General features: G+C 36.6%; 3 protein-coding genes across 4 annotated transcripts in view; 1 reads left to right on the top strand and 2 right to left on the bottom strand.

Annotated features, from left to right (window-relative positions):
• The window catches only part of LOC134669207 (solute carrier organic anion transporter family member 2B1-like), a 31,107-nt gene extending 23,165 nt beyond the window's left edge, over window positions 1-7,942 (bottom strand). Inside the window, exon 1 of the mRNA XM_063526727.1 lies at window positions 7,793-7,942. Coding sequence (XP_063382797.1) covers window positions 7,793-7,817 — 25 coding nt within the window. The 5' untranslated portion in view covers window positions 7,818-7,942. The remainder of the gene's footprint in view (window positions 1-7,792) is intronic.
• LOC134669455 (ATP synthase subunit b, mitochondrial) overlaps window positions 1-23,797 on the top strand; it is a 98,394-nt gene that overhangs the window by 69,113 nt on the left and 5,484 nt on the right. The gene's annotated exons all lie outside the window — the stretch shown is intronic.
• LOC134669516 (small VCP/p97-interacting protein) lies at window positions 18,089-23,685 on the bottom strand. 2 transcript variants are annotated; one of them, XM_063527118.1, is made up of 3 exons: window positions 23,525-23,685; window positions 21,981-22,145; window positions 18,089-19,249 (listed from the first exon to the last, which is right to left on the bottom strand). In XM_063527118.1, the coding sequence occupies exons 1-3, from the start codon at window positions 23,555-23,557 to the stop codon at window positions 19,235-19,237; spliced, it is 213 nt and encodes a 70-aa protein (XP_063383188.1). In that variant the 5' UTR covers window positions 23,558-23,685; the 3' UTR covers window positions 18,089-19,234. The 2 variants fall into 2 exon arrangements, with proteins under 2 accessions (XP_063383188.1, XP_063383179.1); XM_063527109.1 differs by lacking the exon at window positions 23,525-23,685 and adding an exon at window positions 22,717-22,871.

Genomic DNA, 23,797 nt, shown 5'->3' with positions numbered 1-23,797 from the left:
GATAGTCGGCTTTTAGCCGTTTTCTTCCCGCTGACAAAACCGAACAATGTTAAATATAATTTTTCGTGTTTTTATGTACGGTTTCATCGTGTTTTGAAAATATTTTATGCATAAAACTTGCGGTTTTTGTTAATATAATATACAATGACAGAAGTTTGTTTACTTTTTACAAGACATATGTCAAAGGTTTGATTGCCATATAAAATTTAAAATGTTAGTTCCCGTTTCTGCCACGACTCTTCTCTTTCCGCACAGACTCTATCTACCAATTTAAGTGCACTCTGGTTATCATTATACAATGTTATATTTACTACAGTTTCTGGCATTATCTCTGACATAAGTTGGTTAACAAAACATAATTCTTTAGATACATCTGCTATTGCTAAATATTCAGCTTCACAAGAACTTAATGAAACTGACCGCTGCTTTCTGGATTCCCAATTCACTGTGTTAGAACCAAGCTTAATTATGTAACCAGTATATGATTTTCTATCAAGACAGTCATTGGCCCAGTCAGCATCGGTATATGCACTTATTGACAATTCCTTACTTTTTATATAATATAAACGGTAATCAATTGTCCCCGCCAAATACCTTAACAAACGCTTAGCAGCAAGCCAATGAGTTTTACTAAAACAGTTGTTAAACTGGCTAAGTTGACTACAGGTGAAAGCTATATCTGGGCGTGTACAGACAGATAAATACATAATAGAACCAATCAGCTGTCTATACCTATATGTATCATCATTTAAACATTCACTTTCTTTCACCAAGCGGGTCCCCAGAAGCATGGGTGTAGACACAGGTTTACAATCTTCCATTTTGTACCTTTTTAAAATATTCTGTATGTACACAGATTGATCCAAAGTTAAAATGCTCTTTTGTCTATCTCTAGTAACACGTATACCTAAATAACTTTGTATGGGGCCTAGATCTTTAACTTGAAAATCTTTTTCTAAAGCTTGCAGCAATTTACTTTTATATGCACTGTTTTTACTGTAAAACAAAAATATATCATCCACATACAAGGTTAATATGGCAATATCAGATTTGGACTTTATATAGTACACACAAGGTTCACTTTTGCTTTGAACAAAACCAGTACACAAGACATCATGAATTCTTAAATTCCACATGCGACTGGATTGTTTTAAACCATAAATGCTCTTCTTAAGTAAACACACCTTATTTTTATTGCTATTAAAACCTTTAGGCTGTTCCATATAGATTGTTTCATTTAAGTTTCCATTAAGAAAAGCAGTTGTGATGTCTATATGATCTATATTTAAATCATATTCATTTGCTATACTAAACAATAATCTCATACGAAGTTGGCTATAGTGTACAAGCGTTAGCCATCAGAGACATAACTATCATAATCACCATACCTCTTAGGTGGAATGGAACGGGTACTCCTTACTGGACGTTCTAACATTGATGATTGTGGAACGTGCAGGTCTGCCAGAACTTCCCCTGAAGCGTCCTCTGCTCCGGGAGACCACACAGATTCTCTGCCACGGGGTGAGCCGCCACGGGGTGAGCCGCCATGGAGTGATCCACCATGGGTTGAGCTGCCCCGGGGTGAGCCGCCATGGGATGAGTTGCCACGGTGTGAGTCGCTGTCACTGGCTGAACAGTACTCGTCCCCAGACCCTGAAAAATTCAAAGAATAATTATGATCCTGTCTTATACTATTTAAAACATTATCAGCTTGACTCACAACTCTGGAGTCACTGCTGTCATTCAAGCTTTTATTACAACTTGTGCTACTTTCATTTGCACTTATATTGGTGCATGCGGTACTCTCTTTCCCTCTGCCATCTATTATGCTACTATCTTTCACACACTGTTTACTGGGTGTAGTACTATCATTCCTATAACCCACTGTGTTACTTTCATTCACACACTGTATACCGCTCGTAGTACTGTCGTTCCTACAGCCCTTTGTGCTACTGTCATTCACACACTTTATACCGCTCGTAGTACTGTCGTTCCTACAGCCCTTTGTGCTACTGTCATTCACACACTTTATACCGCTCGTAGTACTGTCGTTCCTACAGCCCTTTGTGCTACTGTCATTCACACACTTTATACCGCTCGTAGTACTGTCGTTCCTACAGCCCTTTGTGCTACTGTCATTCACACACTTTATACCGCTCGTAGTACTGTCGTTCCTACAGCCCTTTGTGCTACTGTCATTCACACACTTTATACCGCTCGTAGTACTGTCGTTCCTACAGCCCTTTGTGCTACTGTCATTCACACACTTTATACCGCTCGTAGTACTATCATTCCTACAGCCATCTGTGTTACTGTCATTCACACAGTCACATGAAACGACATTACTTTCATTCGTGCCTTTCACTAAATTGTTACTCTCATTCACACTATTACTCATGTCATTAATAAAATCATTATTCATAAAATTGTTTAAAAATTCATAATTAAAATGATTATCATTATTATTAACATGTCCAAAATTATAAAATTCTTTCTCTAAAAACTCCACATCTCTAGACAACACAACTTTCCTTGGGTCTGCACAATTAGCCAACCTATAACCCTTGGTTGTCTCCGAATAACCCACAAAAATATATGGTTTGCATTTTGCATCTAATTTTGTCCGTTTAACATCAGGTACCTTTACATATGCTACACAGCCGAAGACTCGAAGATGGCTGAGGTTAACCTTTGACCCTGTCCACAATTCCTCTGGAATTTGGCCACCTAAAGCGGCTGTTGGAGATCTGTTTTTAAGGTAAACAGCGGTCATGACTGCCTCCGCCCAGAACCTTCGGTCAAGACCGGACTGCTGCAGCATACACCTAACTTTACTCATAAGAGTCAAATTCAGGCGTTCGGCTACCGAGTTCTGCTGTGGACAATATGGAACTGTAACTTGATGCAAGATGCCCTTACCCTTGAAAAAAATAGAAAGTTCTTTGCTGGAGTATTCACCACCTCCGTCACTTCTTATGCACTTGACAGAAGAACCAGACTGCTTTTCGACCATATTAATGAATTCTATACATTTATTACATACCTCTGATTTTCTTCTTAATAGATAAACAAATGACTTTCTTGTAGCATTGTCGGTAAAAGTGAGAATGTATTTTGCGCCACTCCAGCTGCTCGGCAGAGGTCCACATACATCCGTATGAACCAGCGCCAGCTTGTCTCCAGGCGGCGTTGTACTCGCTTTAGGAAAAGGCTTTGTTGCTTGTTTTCCCTGCAGGCAGGGAACACAGGTCCTTTCCACCTCCAGGTCTCCATTCTGCAACATAATATTATTAAACCTGTCCCTAACAGCCATAAGGTCCCTAAGATTTATGTGCCCCAGCCTCTGGTGAAGTATATCTGTTGTCACCACAGGAGCAGCAACTGCGGAGCTTGACATCTCTCGCACTGGCGAGGGAATGCAGCCCCCCCTAATACGCAAAGGCTCACTACAATGTAACTTATACATTCCATTGTGCTCCGAAGCAGTCGCAACTACATTTTTTAATCTGTCAACCACTGCACACCCATCATTGTTAAATTCTACTTTGAAACCACCTTTGGCCAATTTACTAACAGACATTAAATTAGAAATTAAATCAGGTACATACAGAACATTTGTCAGCTTTCTAATTACACCATTTAAAGTTAACTCTATATCACCAATACCAATACCTTGAAGAACACCATTGCTTGCAACAGTCACTTTTGTACTATGATTCTTAAAGTTTATGAAGTAGTCCCTATTATTACACATGTGACTAGTACAGCCACTATCAATGAACCACTCCTTCTTCGACTGCTGCTGCACCATCAAGGAAGCCACCATGGCTTGTTCCTCCCTACGTGGTCGGTTCTTCTTCAGCTTGAAGCATTGTGCTTTTGTGTGACCTGGCCGCTTGCAGAAATGACATTTCCCTTTAAAGGGCCTGTTCTTCGAAAAGAATGCGGTGTTGTTTTCCACGTCGGATTTCCTCGACTCTTCTTGCAATATTCATTCCTACCGTTTCTAAGTTGGACACTAGCGAGTCATATTCCGCTGGCAGGCCGCTGAGAAGCATCTCTGCAACCTCGGTGTCTTCTATTACTTTTCCAATGTCTGCCAGCTGCTGCACTATAGTCATTACATTTTCTATGTATTCTGACATGGAACTAAATTGACTAAACTCTAACCTGTGCAGCTGCCGCAGTAGTAATACTCTCCTCACAAGGCCAGCATCCTCGAAGACGTCTGCTAAACTCTTCCACGCTTCCTGAGCAGTTTTTGCAGACCGTATATATTGGTAAAGGTTACTTTGCACCGACAAACAAATTCTGGCGAGAGCGCGCTGTCCACGGCGATCGCCCTCTCCTGCACCGTTACTAATTGTCTCCCACAGGCCATCATGCATTAACGACATCTTCATGGCAAATTTCCACGAGTAGAAGTTTTTGGCACCGTTCAATTTTTCTATCGCCACGTGGCCCGAACCGGCCGACATGGCTCCAACAGGCGCGACGGGTTGGTCGACCATGCTCCCTCCTTGAGTAGGTAATTCGATAATGAATGTGCTTTCTTACTTGTTTCTCTTCGCAGCGTGGTCTGGGCCCCGTAACCTATTAAGTATGTCGTGGGGTATCGCAGAGTGCGCGTGGACCCCGCAGACTAGGGGATAACTTACTTGAAGTACACGAAGGAAACTCAGTCTTGTTAGTGAACTTATTATATTGAGTATTAACATACAGCCAGACTTGTAATACTAGGACTCTAGGAGCGGAGCGGCGAATCGATGCTATCGTGACGGAGGTTTCGAGAAAAGAGGAAATATATGGCGTCAGACATGCATAGATAAAGTAGACAATTCAGTGTTGTCATACCATAGAGCAGGATAAGATTAAGTGATGCATACACTGACAGACTTCAATAAAAGGTGACATTCGAATGACGGCTACAATTTCCTAACACACTGAATTAAACTTTCAAGATTTTGACTTATTATTATTAACAACGACGGGACTTAATCGCGTAAAATTATGTTTTTAAATTTACCTCTGACGTTACACACAACGGTATTACAATTTCCTATACAATGAGCGAGAATAATGCGGATGCGGCAACGACATCAACGCAAAACGCAATTTACCCAGGAAATTCGGTGATATCTCCTTTGTTCGGTGATATCACTGCAATTTGTATGGGAACATGGGCCTGCAGTTCCGATACAAGTTGCAGTTGGGTTGTAATCCGCCTGTGGCGGCCCTAAAGGATGGCTCACGCTAGACAGTGACCACCGATAGAAAATGACATGTCGGACAATCGTTTAAACGCTCCGTAGCGTAGCGTAGTTATCTTATCTCTCTCTATCACTAATATTTCTTGTCTACGCACGCTGCACCCATTCTGACTCAAACGATTCGAAAATACCTTGACAGAAATTATTTTTTTATTAATTAACATTATTAACAATCTACCTACTATGTACGAGTAATACATTATATGTATTACGCTTATTGCATCTTATGACTTTTAATGAGGCGAAAAATAAAACCTATAAAAACATTTCTTTGACGTCAACTACTTATATACCTACATTTGTTTGATGCATTGCATATCATGATGATTGCGAATATTTTTTATGGGAAACTTGGAAAGTCTATCCAATTTTTTCATGGCATTATTAAACAAAATTAATATTATCATTCGTTAAAAATTAACCAACACGTGACTGCCACAACACACAACACGTGAACCACAATGAATGATTTTTATGTGGTTATTATAATTTTATTATAGCTGATTTTAGGGTTCCCTACCTCAAAAGGAAAAAAACGTACCTAATCCTAATTAAGAATCACTGTCGTCTGTCTGTCCGTCTGACACAGCCTTATTTGCTCCGAAACTACTAGACAAATTAAGTTGAAATAGTTGTACACATAATTATGTAACTTAGTGGCCCAAAGACGAAATGTGTAACGTAAATAGTTACGTGATTTTTAAACATAGAGGCCACTTTGTAAATGAGAAAATTAAATAAAGTAAATGCAAACTACATTGTACCTAATAAATGTAATAATATAACAAGGTATGTATATATCAAATGAAAGGGCTCATAGATCATCTCAAATACCTATTTTTAATAAATAATTTATAAGTTTTATAAGATAATAAACAAAAATATCCATTCACCCATTTCCCATTATCGCCGAAACTAATACTAAAAACTTTGGCAAAAAAACAGAAAATTGTTTCTTTATCCATAGATTACCTATAGGAAAACCTAAAAGAACTCTACAGTTAAGCGTGAGTCGGACTTAAGAAAGGAAATGTTATGTAAAAAATGTGCTAAGTAGGTACGGAATTCTTGAGGCGCGAGTTCGATTTACACTTGATCGGTTGTTTTGAAACATTTTAAATTTAAGTAAGTAAGTAAGTAAATACTCTTTATTGCACCACAAAGAAAAATAAAATAACAGATTTACAGTGTAAATAATGGTAGCAACAGGCGGTCTTATCGCTGTAATTTAAATAATCAAGTAAAAGTTGAAGCTTCTTAGTAGACGTACTAAGCTACGGATCTACAAGACCGTGATCCGCCCCATTCTGATGTATGGGTGTGAGGCTTGGACACTAACACTCAAGGAGGAGAACAGCCTTTTAGTCACAGAACGTAAGGTGTTGAGGAAGATTCTGGGACCCGTCAAAAGGGACGATGGATGTTGGAGGATCCAAAAGAATGCCGAAATAGAACACCTGATAGCCGAGCCGAACATAATAGGTGAGACCAAAGCGCATCGTCTCCGCTGGCTTGGCCATCTCGAAAGGATGGGTGAAGATCGGGCAGCCAAAAGGGCCTACCTGGGTCGACCAACTGGGCGCCGTCCTGTTGGTCGTCCTAAATACCGTTGGGCAGATAAAGTGGAGGCAGATCTCCGTGAGCTCGGCGTCGGCGAGAGCTGGCGGGATACCGCTCTGGACCGATCAAAGTGGCGTGCTCTTGTGTTGGAGGCCAAGACTCATTTTGGGTCACCGCGCCAACAAAGTAAGTAAGTAAAAGTAAGTTTAACAATTGTAAAAACAAATCTGCTGTAAGTGCTATAACTAAATTTATAACTACAATAAAATGATGCATTATCTCTCACGCAAGAGTCATGTCGTTTTTAATTACCTGTTAAAATCGGTTATCATATTTAATTTAATATTCCATGGCTTATACATTTATTTGCATTTGATCGCATTATTTAAGCATTTGTTTATGTGTTCCTTGTTTGCTCATAATTATAAGTATAACACCTGTGTTTTTTTAGATCAAGAACTCAAGACTGGCTGCGCTCTGAAGAATTGTTTGACAATGTATACTTGTTTTTAATTAAAGGGACAGGTCGATCAGAAACTAAGAACGAGATAACATGGCAGAGGTTATAAAAAGTGACGTGGCTATTTCTATAGGCACATTATTTATGTTTCGATTTGCGTTTTCTATCGCCGATTGTCACCTTGGCTAGGTCCCCAGGTCCCAAGTTCGAATCTTGCTCGAAGCGAACAATTTCTCTGATCACGTTTACTTATCTTGAAATTTTAACATTCCGTGTAGTAGCTTAAACTTTCGGTATTTTTACCTACCTATAGGACTTGTTTGATCTGTTTTTTTATTTATCTACATGAAAACACCTATAAAAGACATAGATTTTTTTTTAATAAAAAATATTTAAACTTGTGTTATTCTAAGTAGAAACAACTAATAAACATTAACACTAACTAATACTTTTTCTTACTGATACAAGTTTATAATAAAACCTGTAATTTTAATTTCCTTACCTTTTCCATCGTACACCATTTTCATAAAATTCCGCTTTCACAAATTAAACTTTCTCCAATTTATTTCACCATTTAAATGGACCATGAATTAATCCTTTATGTGTAAAGAGACTATGGTGATACAAAACACAACAGTACTCGTGAGCGCCTAACAACCGTGTACTGTAAACACTCACGGAGTACAGAGAAGGCCAGAACAAAAGCCATAACTACAAATTTTGTGAATCCTATTTATTGCACCGCTTCGCCATATTGTTGGACATCAATTATATTTCGTCAACGCGAGTTAGGCGTTACACAAAATTTAAAAACAATGTACTGTAAACTCCAAATATATACATTTCTTGTGACTCGTATGTTTACTAATTACCTCAACTGATACAGGTTTAAATACGGATTATGTAGATAAGAAATGTTAATACTCTATTATCTTATACAAATGAAAAGTACTAATAGGCTACTTTGCTTTTCGGTGGTACAGTCGAGTTCACAGCCACGCCTCTAAGATACTTACCACTACAATCAGTGGCGGATTTCCCATAAGGCACAGTAGGCCCGGGCCTAGGGCGGCAAGATATTAGGGGCGGCAAATTGTGACAAAAAATTCGCTGATGATAACAAAAAATAACTCAAAATTAGACCAGGCAACAAATTCTCAAAAAAGTACCTATAGAGGGAAATGCTTGCAACACAATTTTTGACTTTGTACCTATTTTTATTTGAACTATCTAGGAGGTGAACATATCAAAAGTCCCCGGCCGTAACCCTTGAGCCAGGGGAAGAGAGAGGTCTCCGAAACTGCCGGACCAATTAAGTTGAAATTTGGCACACATATGTAAGTTTGTGACCCAAAGATGGACGTGTAACGTAAATAATAGTACATTGTGCAACATGGGGCGTAAGTTGAATATTGTAACCGAGAGTAAGTTAAATCGCGACGGCTTGCCGGAGCGATTTATAGGCTCGAGTTTGCAATATTATTACGCCCCGAGATACACACAATGTTTTTCATCACACTTGCGATACAAAAAATAAGTTTAAAGACAAAAAACTGTTAATTATGGCACTAGAAACTTCATAATAACTCCCTAGGGAAAACGAAATTTCTATAACTCCCGCTACGCCTACGTGCAATTCCACATTTACTGAGCGCGTGTGATGAAAATGAATTTTAAATATGGCCTCCATATTTTGGGGGGTAAATGAGAAAATTTAAAAATAAAGTTTTTCAAACTATATCGTGTTACATATCAAATCAAAGAGCTCATTGTAAGAATCTCAGATTTTTTTATAATTTTAGGAAAAATAGTTTAGCAGTTATTCAAGAAAATAGTTTTTAATGTTTTTGTAGGTACATGAAAGTCAATGTTATTGGTAAAACTGTCACTTAAAATGAATAAGTATTTGCTTATTTTTTTCATAAAACCTATGTTCCTATCATCATGTCACAAGGACGTATAGTTTCTAAGATATAATAAGCGAAAAACCGAAAAATGTGACCTTCAAACCATAGCCCCCAACTTTTGATATGTTCACCTCCTAACGAGTCCAAAAAAGTTACTAAGTAAAAAATGTGTCCCAAGCATTTCCCTCTATAATATATCTTACCGTTGCCTGATCTAAATGTAGTCAATATGATGGGTGCTGATGCTGAGAAAGGGGCGGCTACAAGGCTTGGGGCCTAGGGCGGCAAAGACTGCAAATCCGCCACTGGGTGGTACAGTCGAGTTCACAGCCACGCCTCTAAGATACTTACCACTACAATATTGACATACATGCATACATATAATCACGCCTATTTCCCGGAGGGGTAGGCAGAGACCACGGATTTCCACTTGCTACGATCCTGACATACCTCTTTCGCTTCCTTCACATTCAAAACATTCCTAGTGGGCCAGGTCGAGGCGGTTTACCTACATATACCGCTATACAAAACTTCGGGCCGCACCACGGCGCGGTGGTGCACGGTGCTAATACACCGCTACGTGGGCGCTTCGCCAGTATAATTTTTTGCTTAACCAACAAAATACATTTTTAAATTATTTCAGATAGATTTTGCCTAGCAACAAACAACAAATTATATACGTATAATTTTCATTTCAAATGTATTGAAACTGAAATGACTGATTGACTAAACATACAGGAGCAAAAAATTGTAGCGGTATCTTGGACTATACGAGTAATTTAAGGCAAATTACGCATCATCAGAAATTACTAATCAGATAAAAAATAATTAATATAATTATTAATTATCTTCAAAACCGAGTTAAGTAATCACAATAGGTACCGACCGGTGTTCCTGAGAAATTATAAATTTAAGACTAAGTAGAGTCTAGTGCATACAAGCCATAACCAACTCCAACTCTATTAACAGCTATTAAAGTTGAAATTTAAACAATAGTTATTTGTACAACAAGAGATCAAAGTTTGATATTTCTTCGAGTGCTTATTTTGAGTCCCGTGCAAGCGAAAGATTCTATAATTTAGAATCTTGAGCGTAGTAAGGGATTCAAAAGCGCACGAGATGTAAATAACTTTGATCTCGTGTAGTACACAAAATTTTTCACCCTAAGCGGTGAGAACATACCTAGAGGGACAGAGATAATAGAACCCAAGTATATCGAACTTGTATTAGACCCCGCATGTTGAAATGACATTTGACTATAAAGGTCACTTGAATGGCATTTTGTCTCACTCAGTGAGCAAAATGCGATTTTGCTCACTGAGTGAGACAAAATGACTCAGTGAGCAAAATCGCATTTTGCTCACTGTTTTTAAGAAGCAAAGTACCCTTGTTCGAGCTGCTGAGGTGAAATAGTTATTTGTACAACAAGAGATCAAAGTTTGATATTTTCTTCGAGTGCTTATTTTGAGTCCCGTGCAAGCGAAAGATTCTATAATAATTTATAGCTAATTTACTAATTTAGAATCTTGAGCGTAGCCAGGGATTCAAAAGCGCACGAGATGTAAATAACTTTGATCTCGTGTAGTACACAAAATTTTTCACCCTAAGCAGTGAGAACATACCTAGAGGGACAGAGATAATAGAACCCAAGTATATCGAACTTGTATTAGACCCCGCATGTTGAAATGACATTTGACTATAAAGGTCACTTGAATGACATTTTGTCTCACTCAGTGAGCAAAATGCGATTTTGCTCACTCATATTGTCTCCCTCAGTGAGCAAAATGCGATTTTGCTCACTGAGTGAGAAAAAACACTCAGTGAGCAAAATCGCATTTTGCTCACTGTTTTTAAGACTTGTTTTTTGACTTTAAGAAGCAAAGTACCCTTGTTCGAGCTGCTGAGGTGAAAATATTTTTATGACATGCAGTAGCTAGACTAGAGAGAGGTTTAAATTACGCTTAGGAATATACGTTTTAAATTATCAGACTTTTAAAAAAGCAATGTACATAGAATTGTAAGACAACTACTCTACAGTGACTCTAGTCTCTACATATAAAGGTACTGTCTCCTGCAATAATTGTTACTCTTCGAAGGCCGCAAAAATATGTGACACGCTATTATGGCTCTACGAATAAGATCGTGTCAGAGCGGCTACCGCGAAAACCGAAATTCGCAAATTGCGGGGATCTTTCTCTTTTACTCCAACGAAGGCGTAATTAGAGTGACAGAGAAAAATCCCCGCAATTTGCGAACTTCGATTTTCGTGGTTATAGCCCAGATATTTTTGCGACCTTCGTAGTGCAACATATTTATACAGGTGACTGTACGTGAGTGAATACAGTGGTTACTTTTATGCTATTAATTAATTTGATTAGAACCGATTTGTTATCAAGAGGATCTTTCAGTGAGTTTTATCTTACCAAATCAATTGCATGAGCAGATTTGCACAAGGTAAGACATTTACATAATTTACAAGCGGCATTGCGGCTTATGATGAATCAATTGAATTCGTTGAACCTACTTAGCCGGCAATGTATCTTAAATTGCTTTATAGGACAGTTAGCTATAGGTAGGTACATAAATAATAACTTAAATTAGTTTTAACGATTAATGCATGGCTACTTAATTCAAGACGACTAAGAAGTACGAAGATTTATCTCCTGCTGACGAAGGTTATTGAAATTCTTCAGGTGCCGACTGAAAGTTTCTGGTGCACAATTTTGCTGACCATATCTAAAAGAAGTTTAATTTATATATGTCACTGTAAAAGCCCGAAGTACGGCAAAACCTAGGATTTACCGGTAAAACCTAGGTTTTACCGATGCCGATTAGTAAAAGCCCGAAATGTTAAATCTTACTAGTTTACTTCGGGCTTTTACCAACACCGATATGGTAAATCCTAGGTCTTACCACGGCGACCGGTAAAGTTTGAATCATGCACTGATTCTCAACCCCTCCCGCTCAAATCCCCGTACACAGCACCGCATGCGCCGTTAAGTGGGTTAGGTTAGGTTTGAACTGCGATCCTCACAGAACCGAACAAAAGTGGGTTAGGTTAGGTTAGAACTGCGAGCCTTACAGAAACGAAATGCTACTAGAAAAGTGGGTGGTTTTACCTCCTTTTCTACATAGTGCACCATCTACCATAATCTTTCATCGGGCCCCATAGAAGTCGGTTTTTTTTTCTCAAATATTATCATCTAAGGGGCTATTCATAAATTACGTCATTTCAATTTAGGGGGGGGTCTGGGCATCGGATGACGGTAGCATGAAGTAGGAGGAAATGGGGTCATTTGAAGCATGATTTTTGGATGATTATGGGGGGGGGGGGGGTCAAAAATCGTCAAAAATCGATGACGTAATTTATGGACAGCCCCTAATAATCTCATGAATCAGTGCATGATTCAAACTTTAGCGGTCGCCGTGGTAAGGCCTAGGATTTACCATATCGGTGTTGGTAAAAGCCCGAAGTAAACTAGTAAGATTTAACATTTCGGGCTTTCACCGATCGGCATCGGTAAAAACTAGGATTTACCGGTAAGACCTAGGTTTTACCGTACTTCGGGCTTTTACAGTAACATATACATATGTTTTGTTAAAAAAATTATAAATACATAGGTGTGGCCAAAGATTTTTATAATCGAACGAGCGAGCGAAGCGAAGCGAAGCGAAGCGAAGTTCTTACATTCGACTTGGATCACGCGGCTGGCTAGCGGCACATCCCGGCATTTCGATGTTTTTAAGCTGAACTGTCAGAAGATAGTTTGATACTCAAGAAGTAAATTTGTTCTAATTTAAATGAAATTGGGTAAACGTGTAGTTGAGGGCATTATATTTTAGTCATTAAATTTTGAGCAGGCTCGAACAAGAGGTTATTGAGCTAGAAGAGCTTAAAATGCTAAAAAGCCATTTGTGAGGGGTCTTGCTATTCTGGTCATTTTTATTGCAAAAAAGTATGGTCGAGTTTAATTGGTATCAAATGAAAGTGCTCAGTTTGTTACACATTTATAATATGGTCTTTTTAATTTTAGATTTTTTTCAAAAATCATGACTATTTTGGAATTCAAGATGGCGGCCATGCACTATGTCATAAAAGTCGTCATGGATGTCGTTTTATAGGCTTTAGGGGGCGCAGATTTCAAAAATGATGACCATTTTGTATTCTAAAATGGCGACCATACACTATGTCATAAAAGTCGTCATGGATGTCGTAGGTATTTATAGGTTTTGGGGGCGCAGATTTCGAAAATTATGACCATTTTGGATTGCAAAATGGCGGCCATGCACTGTCATAAAAGTCGACATGGCTGTCGTTTTATAGGTTTTGGGGGGCGCAGATTTCGAAAACGATGACTATTTTGGAATCCAAGATGGCAGCCATGCACTATGTCATAAAAATCGTCAGGGATGTCGTTTTTTAGGTTTTGGGGGGCGCAGATTTCGAAAATGATGATTATTTTTAAATCCAACATGGCGGTCATGCACTATGTCATAAAAGTCGTCATGGATGTCGTTTTATAGGTTAAAGGGGGCCCCGATTTCGAAAATGATGACCATTTTGGAATCCAAAATGGCGGCCATGCACTATGTCATAAAAGGCGTCATGGGTGTCGTTATATAGGTTTTAGGGGGCACAGATTTCGAAAATGATGACCATTTTGGAATCCAAGATGGCGGCCATGCACTATGTCATAAAAATCGTCATGGATGTCGTTTTTTAGGTTTTGGGGGGCGCAGATTTCGAAAATGATGATTATTTTTAAATCCAAGATGGTGGCCATGCACTATGTCATAAAAGTCGACATGGATGTCGTTTTATAGGTTTTGGGGGGCGCAGATTCCGAAAATGATGACTATTTTGGAATCCAAGATGGCAGCCATGCACTATGTCATAAAAGTCGTCATGGATGTCGTTTTATTGGTCATGATCATCATTTTCGAAATCTGCACACCTGTTTCAAATAAGGTATAGGTAGATGCATCCTAGTAAGTCAACAACATCTATATCTACTATCGAATTGTACTTTTGATAGTAGTAGTACGAAATGTAATCTGAAAGGAGTCAAGTAACATATTCCTGTAATGAGGAATCTACATTGATTCCAATTACTAGTAATTGTAGTATTCGAAAATTGATTCCTGATTCCTCATGGAATTGTACTTAGTAATTCGGTATTGTTAGATTACAAAGTAATCTGGGAATCGGTAATCAGATTACAAAGTAATATCAAGTAATCTTGGAATCAGGAATCAATTACGAAATGCCCATCTCGGACTAAGTAGCACTGTATTCAATTGATCTTTTTGGCGAACCGCGAGTTCACAGTTCGGGGCGAACTACTAGTTAATATTATAATTTAACATTTATACCTACTATCGCACTCATTGCAGGATTTCAAGAATTGTGGGCATGACTATAGGAACAATCATGTCATTCAGTGTTGAAGTTACAGGCCGGAAAATTACTAGTTAAAACCTTGAACATTCCAATCATCGCGGTTATTAGTGAGATATGTAGGTATATAATCAAGCAACATATGCATAGTGAACAACTGATAAACGGCCATTTTGATTTTTTTACTCCCTGTGCGTTTTGGTGAAGATTAGGGTGAAAAGATGTCGAGTGTTCCACCATATTCCCCAAAATGTCCCAGAAAGTTTCTATGATACATTCCTTTTTTGTTACCATATTTCCTTACATATTTGGTAACAAAAAAGAAATGTTTCATAGAAATTTTCTGGGACATTTTGGGAAATATGGTGGAAGTTGTTCAGCTTCATGTAGTTTACCAGCATACCAATTTTTATAGAAATCTAAGATGTGATCGAATATATGATAAGTTTCCGAATTTTTTCCAAGGGGAAATTTTGCAATTTCGGAAAGTTTTGACTAGGTACACATCAGAGTAAATGAAACAGATTTAAATTTCCACAAAATATTTATTCACATTTATAATGCAATATATCGTATCAATTTCTTACTCTATCCGTGTGTAACATTTGTCATTTAGTAGGTAGTAAATTCATATAAGATATTGCCAAGAAAATAGCTCGTATAAGTATTTCGTCTCACAAATTGTGAAAATTTCATTGGTACGTTATCATTAATAATCAATATTCAATTACATACCTGAAATTTCATAAGAACTGTAGTTACTTATTAATACTAGATGATTGTATATAAATAAATAGGGTTGCAAATACCTCTAAACATCATAATTACATAAGTAGTTCACTAATATATAATAATATAGGTAGTAAATTAATTAATAGCTTATCAATAGTTACAGATAATTAAAAGAGCCGTTTGAACGCGATGCATTTTTTCTTAATTTATTTAACATATGGCCAAATTATAAGTTTATTTTTTATTTGGGCATGACGGACATTTATAATTCTTTGGTATTAGGTATATCTGTAAGTACCTAGGTATACTCTGGCACAGCGATCTTGTCAGTAGAAAAACGAGGCAAATTAAAATAGCCGCGAAGAGTTGACTTCCCATACATAATTTGAATTGCGCGCCTTACTATATTCTACTGAAAGTTGGGTGTGTTTCAGTACTTATAGAAAACATAATGTATGAACACTTTGTTACTTTACGTTAACGTTACGGTACGGTACGTTCTTGACGTAGGTACCTATTTACGCGAATTAAAAAAAAAACAGCAAAACAATAAAAATCAATATAACAAGTAGGTAATAGTAATTTTAAAGTTGTGCTGTTATACCAAGCACCGCATGCACTTCGACATACATTACAATTAGGTATAGTACATGTAGGTACAGTGCAAAAACGCCAAAATACTTGAATCTCACAAAAAATCTGCATCATAACGTAAGTTAAAACACAATTAGGTAAGTAGATACTCGTAATGACATGACATGACCTCAGGAGTCCGATTCATTTTGGATCTTAATTTGATACGAGCTTGATGATTACACGACGATGCACGCGAAATGAAGTGAGTCGTGTGAGATGCGCGTCAAACACCAAGACGATCGTCGAGGTCGTATCAAAACCAAAACAACTTGTTAAATTAGAATTGGCCTCCAGAACATCCATAGCTTTTCCCGCATTTATATGAGACACTCAATTAAGAATAAGTTATAGTCATAGAGGTAGAATAATATAGAGATGACACGGTGGAGGGGCCAAACGACCGAACGAGATGCACTTATGGAAATTTCAGGAGTAGCAGAGAAAGCGGTATTATTGCTTGTCCTTGTCACAGTCTCACTTTTTGTTTGTTCCTCGCCAAAAATTTAGTATGGTTTATGGTGGGCAACAAATAACCCGACCGAATTACGTGGATCGTTTTCGGTACGCTCTGCTCTTAATATTGTCGCTTTGCGTATGTTTTGTCCCTCACGGAGGCACGCTTATAGCTCATCTATGTAATACTAGGTCTATGGTTATAGTAGAGTTTTAGGCTGCGTTTCCACCAAAGTTATGCGTGATAGCTGACGGGCGGCGTGAGGAGCAGCCTTAAATATCCCGCGAACTTCTGCTGTTCAGTGAGAAAAAATAATCATTGTGACCACCAGTTTGGCGCTGACATACCTACACGCTATCGAGAACGTAACTTGCTTTCTATGCATCTCTCTCGTATTCGCATATTAGTGCGAGCGAGATGTATAGGAAGTAATACGTAGGTAGACGTTAGTTTATGTCAGTTAAGACACTGTCAGTGACTCATGGTACTGATAGTTCAATCAATTATCTCAGATATTTGTTATTTCCGTTAGACATGGTCTACATAATACATGATTCATTCATTTTTATCACATTGTTTTTAAAATAATAATATAGATATTATGTAGTTATCAAAGAGATACAATTCTGTCATCCATGATAATGCCTGGATCATACTCGAGTACTTTGGTGAATCAGTGCTCTCGACCGAGCGCTGGCAGTCTTAGACACATCGCCGTGAGTTCGAGTATTCGCCCGAGAAAATTACTGGGACCGCCACTCGGTCCCCATTGTTCCCAATCATTTAACTAGATTAAGTACCTAATAAAGAAAAACCGTACCGAGGGTTCCGTCCTTTTTAGTATTTGTTATTATAGCGGCAAAAGAAATACATCATCTGTGAAAATTTCAACTGTTCACGATTCATGAGATACTTACAGCCTGGTGATAGACAGATGGACAGTGGAGTCTTAGTTATAACTAGGGTCCCGTTTTTACCCTCTTTGGGTACGGAACCCTAAAATATAGGATTAATTAAGTGACCGCATACTCCACTGTAATTTTAAATTTATTATTCATCATCATCATCATTTATTTAAGAGTTAGACTCCTCTCTTATTATTCATAGGTACATATAAATTAAGCCTACCAAAATAAAAGCCAAGTCAGGTCCCAAAGCTGGCACCGAACTAAATGATAATGTCCTCAGCATTTGCCAAATCTCTGTCCAAGAGCGTAAGTTTCCTATCCAGCCAAAACCCGTTATTGTCATATGCCAACTCGATTACATATGTGCATTTTACTGGCTATTATAGAAATTGGACATTCAATGAAGTAGGCTTCTAACCTAAATTGTACGATTAAAAGTCACATGAAACCGCTGCCAAAAAGCCGCTCCCATACAATAGTAGTTACGCTCTCATTTTAAAAGGACGTTTAAATTACATGTATACTTGCTTGGTGATTGAATGTTCCAGCACCAACATACCCATATGTCTCTGTTCGACCCAATGGTTGGCAGGTAGAGAATGCCTTTAGGCATTATGTCCGACATTAGACACTCTTTTTGTTAGTTTGCGTTTTTGCGTTTTATGTTTAAATGAATAAATCCACAAGAAATTGTCTAATTGGTAAATGGTAACTATCTTACAAATCTAATAAGACTAGAATATTATACTCGTGATATAACATTTATTATAATGGTTGTATGATTGGTTACAAAAATACATTCGTGTACAAAGATATACAAAGATAATTTAATAGCACATTTAAATACAATCTTACTTTACAAATAACAACACACTAAACAATTACATTCAAAACACACGTTACAAACAGGCGTGAATAGCTAACACTACACAAATTTCTCATTATTAGCACGCTAAATGTAACAACTGTGAATGTCATGTGTAAAATTTCCGAAAAGTTGGTAAAGTTGTCAGAAATTACAGGAAAATTTTACAGGAGACAAAGCCAACTTTCATTTTGGGAAAGGCAAATTACGATCCTATGCAAAATTATAAGGAGTTTCCGAAAAATTTCTAAGTGAATTTTCACAATTTTGGAAACTTGCCGACGGTAAATCAGCATCGATGTGCCATTGAAAATGGATCCAATTGTGTAAGTCCCTTATTTTCTTGCAATAAAGTACATATCATGGCCCACACTGTTAACTGTGGATCGGTGGACCTTATGCCTTTTGTAATAAAGTCCAAATATGCTTAAATCGGCAGATTTCAATGGCCAATAGGATAGACTTGTGCTGACTGCGGTTTGTAAGGGAAACAAGCTATGCATGGGCAAAATCAGTCGAATATTATTGTTTGATATCATAGACTCTGCTGTAAAATTTCTTATGAAAATACATATATTTAATATTTTATTTTAGTAAGAAAAAATACTGGACACCTGTTGAATTTAAACATATTTCGGTCAATTAAAACTCATTCATAGTATATACAATTACTTTTCTCATTAATTATAAATCAACTATACATTTCTAAATAATACAAGATTCAATGAAGTAAACACCATCACTAAAATACAATAGCATTTTAGTGTAAATTTAAATCAAAATTTAAAATAATTATTTGTGTAACTTATTAATTTAAGCGTGAAAAACAAAATTTGGTATAATACATTCATTTAATAAATCAGTAGCACTGTAAAACTAATAACAAAAATAAATTAGCAACATCACACGTATCTTTAGTCCACAGAGAGATATAATGTAACATACAGCGGGCCCTTAGTTCTTGTATCGGTATTTCTCTTCTTTGGAAATGGGTGCGGGCGGATCGGGCTGACTGCTCTGACTACTTCCGCCTGGCTCCGGATTTCACCCTGTCGTCCACTGTAGGAAAATGTTGACGTAAATGAAAATTCCAGGGACATAGTGACATTTTATGATGTATAGAAACAGTTGATTTTTTATATCCTATGTACTTATAATTGTGAAAAATAGGACATAGTGGCACCATTAAGTTATTTTTTATCCATTTTGATTGCCATATTATAATCACACATACATATATGTGCTATATATATATTTTTTTTTATAGGACATTCTTACACAGATTGACTAAGTCCCACAGTAAGCTCAAGAAGGCTTGTGTTGTGGGTACTCAGACAACGATATATATAATATACAAATACTTAAAATACATAGAAAACACCCATGACTCAGGAACAAATATCTGTATCATCATACAAATAAATGCCCTTACTGGGATTCGAACCCAGGACCATCGGCTTCGCAGGCAGGGTCACTACCCACTAGGCCAGACCGGTCGTCATATACTTTCTTCCTATGTCATGACAATGTTCCATAGTTATAGTAACTATGGAACAAAAGACTGTGGGTTATATTCGATTTTTAATTTAAGTATACAGAAGTATTAGTTAATTAAACATTAATGTTAACCCCAACATACACATTCAATAATATTATTAATTCACATTTTCTTTAATCCTTAAAATGACAGACCTTAGAATGACACAGAGGACCACTGAAAATAAAAATAAATACATGTCATATTCACGACTATTAAGAAAATGTATAGTAAATGCACAAAAAACTACAAACAGGAAATATGTGATCAATAGCAAAAATATTTGCAAAGCATCCTGGGATGTAATAAAAGATCAAACAGGCAAACCTATCAACAATCAATACATAGAAAGCATTGAGCATAATGGTTTGAATATTACGGATCCATCTAGTATAGCAACTATCTTTAACAACTATTTTATAGAAACAACAAACAAACTTAACAACACACCTTATGTAACATTGATGGAAAACCACAAAGTTCCTAACTCTATTTTCCTAATGCCATTGGAGGAATATGAGGTTCTAAATCTTATCACCTCGTTAAATAAAACTAATGCTGAGGGATATGATGGAATTGCAACAAAGGTAATAAAAAAATGTAAACTTCAAATTGTCTCAGTACTAACGTATTTAATAAATTTTTCATTGCTTTCTGGTACATTTCCTGATAATTTAAAGAAGTCAATCGTAAAGCCATTGTATAAAAAAGGTAATAGAAACGACATTAAAAATTACCGACCTATCACACTTGTACCTATCTTTTCAAAGATTTTAGAGAAAGCTATGTACAAAAGACTGATAAACTTTCTTAACAAATTTAATGTTATAACAAACGATCAATATGGCTTCCAAAAACATAAGTCTACCACACTTGCAGCTTTTAATCTGGTTCGTGAGATTGTAACTAATTGTAATGATAAGGTACCAACCACAGCTTTATTCTTTGATATGTCAAAGGCGTTTGACTTTGTATCACATAACTTACTTCTAAAAAAACTGGAACATTACGGCATTAGAGGGCTGGCTTTAAATTGGATAAGATCTTACTTAGAAGATAGAACGCAATGTGTAGAAATAAAAAGAGTAAACAATAGGAACGTAACAGAAGTATTTACTTCTGAATATTCTACTAATAAATATGGAGTGCCCCAGGGAAGCATCCTTGGGCCTCTGCTATTTCTATTATATGTTAACGACCTTCCTGACATCACACATCATAAATGTATTTTATTCGCCGATGACATTTCAATTATAGTATCAAGTAATCAATCAGAAACTCAAGCAAATCACGAATTTGACATAAATAGTGCAATAGAATGTGTAGTAAAGTGGCTTGAAGGAAACAATCTCCAAGTTAATATGGAAAAAACAACGTATTTACGTTTTAATCAATCTAGTCAATCTATAATTATAAGCTACAATGGACATTTATTACAAGAACGTGACATAGTAAAATTTTTAGGAATACATTTAGATAATAAGCTAAACTGGAATGGACATATTGAGACTGTATGCGCAAGACTGAATAGATTTGTTTTTGTCCTTAATAGATTGCGTAGAACATCTGATCACAGAACTGCCATGGCTGCCTATTACGGATATGTCGAATCAATTCTCAGATATGGACTCACGGTCTGGGGTAATGGGATAGATATTATAAGAGTACTGCGATCCCAAAAAAAATGTATTCGTGCAATCTGTGGTATTAGCCCTCTCGAGTCATGTAGGCCGATGTTTCTCAAGCTTAAAGTCCTGCCATTTCCTTGCCTGTATGTTTTTGAAGTAGCCAAATTTGTTAAACAACACCCTGAATTATTTATTACAGCTAGTGACATATACCCTAGAAATACTAGAAATGGTGAACGACTTGTAGTTGGAATGCAAAAAAAAACTGCTATTTTTAACAAAAACTGCCCTGCTATGTGTGTAGAAATATTTAATAAGTTGCCATCTGACATTAAATGCTTGCCAATGAATAAATTTAAGAAAACCCTACATGAGTGGCTGTTAAATAAAATGTTTTATTCACTTCACGATTATTTCAATGATATATTGTAGTACATAATGTATATAATGTAATAAATACTTAGCTTAAGAAATACAACAAATATTTGCATGCTGTTTGTGGACGGTTGAATTAGGAGGAACTTTATGTATATATAACAACTGTAATCTGACCCTATTCACGCAAATAAATAATTTATGATTTATGATTATGATTTATGAATAGGTAACATAGGAATTAACAAACCTTGAGGTTGGATCCTCCCTCCTTAGCCAGTTCAGCCTCTCGTCTCTCCATCTCCTCGGACCGCTGCTGCATGCGCTTCACCCTCTCAGGGTCCTTGACTCCGCGGGAGGCCTCCTCCTGCCGTCGCTTCTCGGCCGCTTCCACCAGCTGCCGGCGTCTGGTATCCTAGTAAATGAAAATTACAACTGACACATAATATTATTATAAATTATAATATTATAAATTAGAGATAATAAACCTTGACTAAGTTAATTTTCAAATACAAACATATCTGTTTCGCTTTAAAATGTGGTACAAAAGAAATTATAAAAATATAATTATTGTGTTCACACGGATTCCACCAGAAACAGGCACGCAAAATGATTTTAGAAAGTACCTAAATATTAAAAAATATACATATTCCTTACTCCGTCGAGGAATAAAGTGCGAAACCTGTCAAATATAATAATAATCCAATTATGATAAATCTTAATGACTCATTAGAGGCCCGAATGACGACGAACAACTTATGGTGACACTCTTAAAAACTGGTTATTTTTCCAAAAAATAAATGTTTGTAACCTTATTCTATCATATAAAAACTTATTCTATTACCCGATAAACGAATATAATGAAATAATGTTAGGTATTTGGAACTTCTTTGGAATGTTTAGCCAGGCCAAAGTTATTGAGCCCACAAATGTTTTGCAATCGATCGCAAAGTCTAGAAAGTACGAAGTAACCGCAGATAACTTACTGCATCTGGAGTCAAGACGTCTGCCGCTTGAGGTTTACAGCAGGATGTAAATATTCCCATTTTCGGGGTAAATATTCTGCATTTATTTCGAAAATTGCAACAAGATAATCCAAATTGTCCTTATCAGAATTCGTCAACAAATATTAACTTGACGTTACAGTTTCGTTTAGAAACTAGATGCAAGACATTGATGGATTGCGTTCAGAAATTTAAAAAAAAAACTACTCAATATCTAGCCGCCCATACGCCAAACCTTGCCAAGCAAAATGAAATTTTATTCCGACAACACAAAGTTTAAATTATAATGGAATAGTTGACCTTTTTATAGCTCTCTGGGCGGTTAGAGGATATTCAAGCATTCGTCTCGTAATCGTCCTTTTAATTATTATTCTTGGACGTTAATAAAATAAAATATAATTAAACAAATTGAACCTAACTTAACGTAATAAACAACAAAAGTTGACGCATGTTGTGTTTGTTTTATTTAAAAAACAAATATGCTGTATCTTTAATCAAATTAAGATCATAATAAAATTTTAATTAATCTTCGGTAATAATAATAATGACGGTCATCCTAAATTCTTAATACATTGAGATTAAGCATATATTATTTGCAATTATTATCCTTACAGTAACAAACCACAAGAAGTTAGTAAGAATTTGTTTTCTAGAGCTTTTTAAATCCAGAATCGAAGACACACGAATCGACGAGATTGATTGTTAACCCCATCAGTTCATATGAATGAAATGATAATGATGTCAATATTTATAATCTTAATTCTTAAAACTTCATAAAAACTAAACTAACCATCTTTTTCCAAATAGACTGAACATTGGCCATTTCACTGATATGCTAAGTTAATTTATGCTTCGAAGTTTCCGCGACTAAGCCTATCTTGCGTTTGAAATAAAAAAATCGCACGTAAAGTGAATTGCGAACATACGGTTTGATAAGCCAACTAATAGATCAATAAAAGCAAAATATGACCAACAAACAAAATATTGAAAGTAGGTCGCTGGGTTGCGAATTGCGAATATAACACATTCAATTCCCAGTTCTCCAATGAGACGTGTTGATAAG

This window comes from Cydia fagiglandana, chromosome 1, assembly GCF_963556715.1.
Source record: "Cydia fagiglandana chromosome 1, ilCydFagi1.1, whole genome shotgun sequence".
In the NCBI taxonomy this organism is placed as follows: domain Eukaryota; kingdom Metazoa; phylum Arthropoda; class Insecta; order Lepidoptera; family Tortricidae; genus Cydia; species Cydia fagiglandana.
Note: the sequence above shows the minus strand (reverse complement) of the source record. Positions and strands in the feature narration are given on the sequence as shown.

Excerpts from the sequence above, each read along its gene's own strand:
- LOC134669516 (XM_063527109.1), bottom strand. The coding sequence starts at position 22,776 with ATGGGAATATTTACATCCTGCTGTAAACCTCAAGCGGCAGACGTCTTG. Across the intron at positions 22,146-22,716 it reads ACGTCTTGACTCCAGATGCA|GATACCAGACGCCGGCAGCT; the intron begins GTAAGTTATCTG and ends TTCATTTACTAG.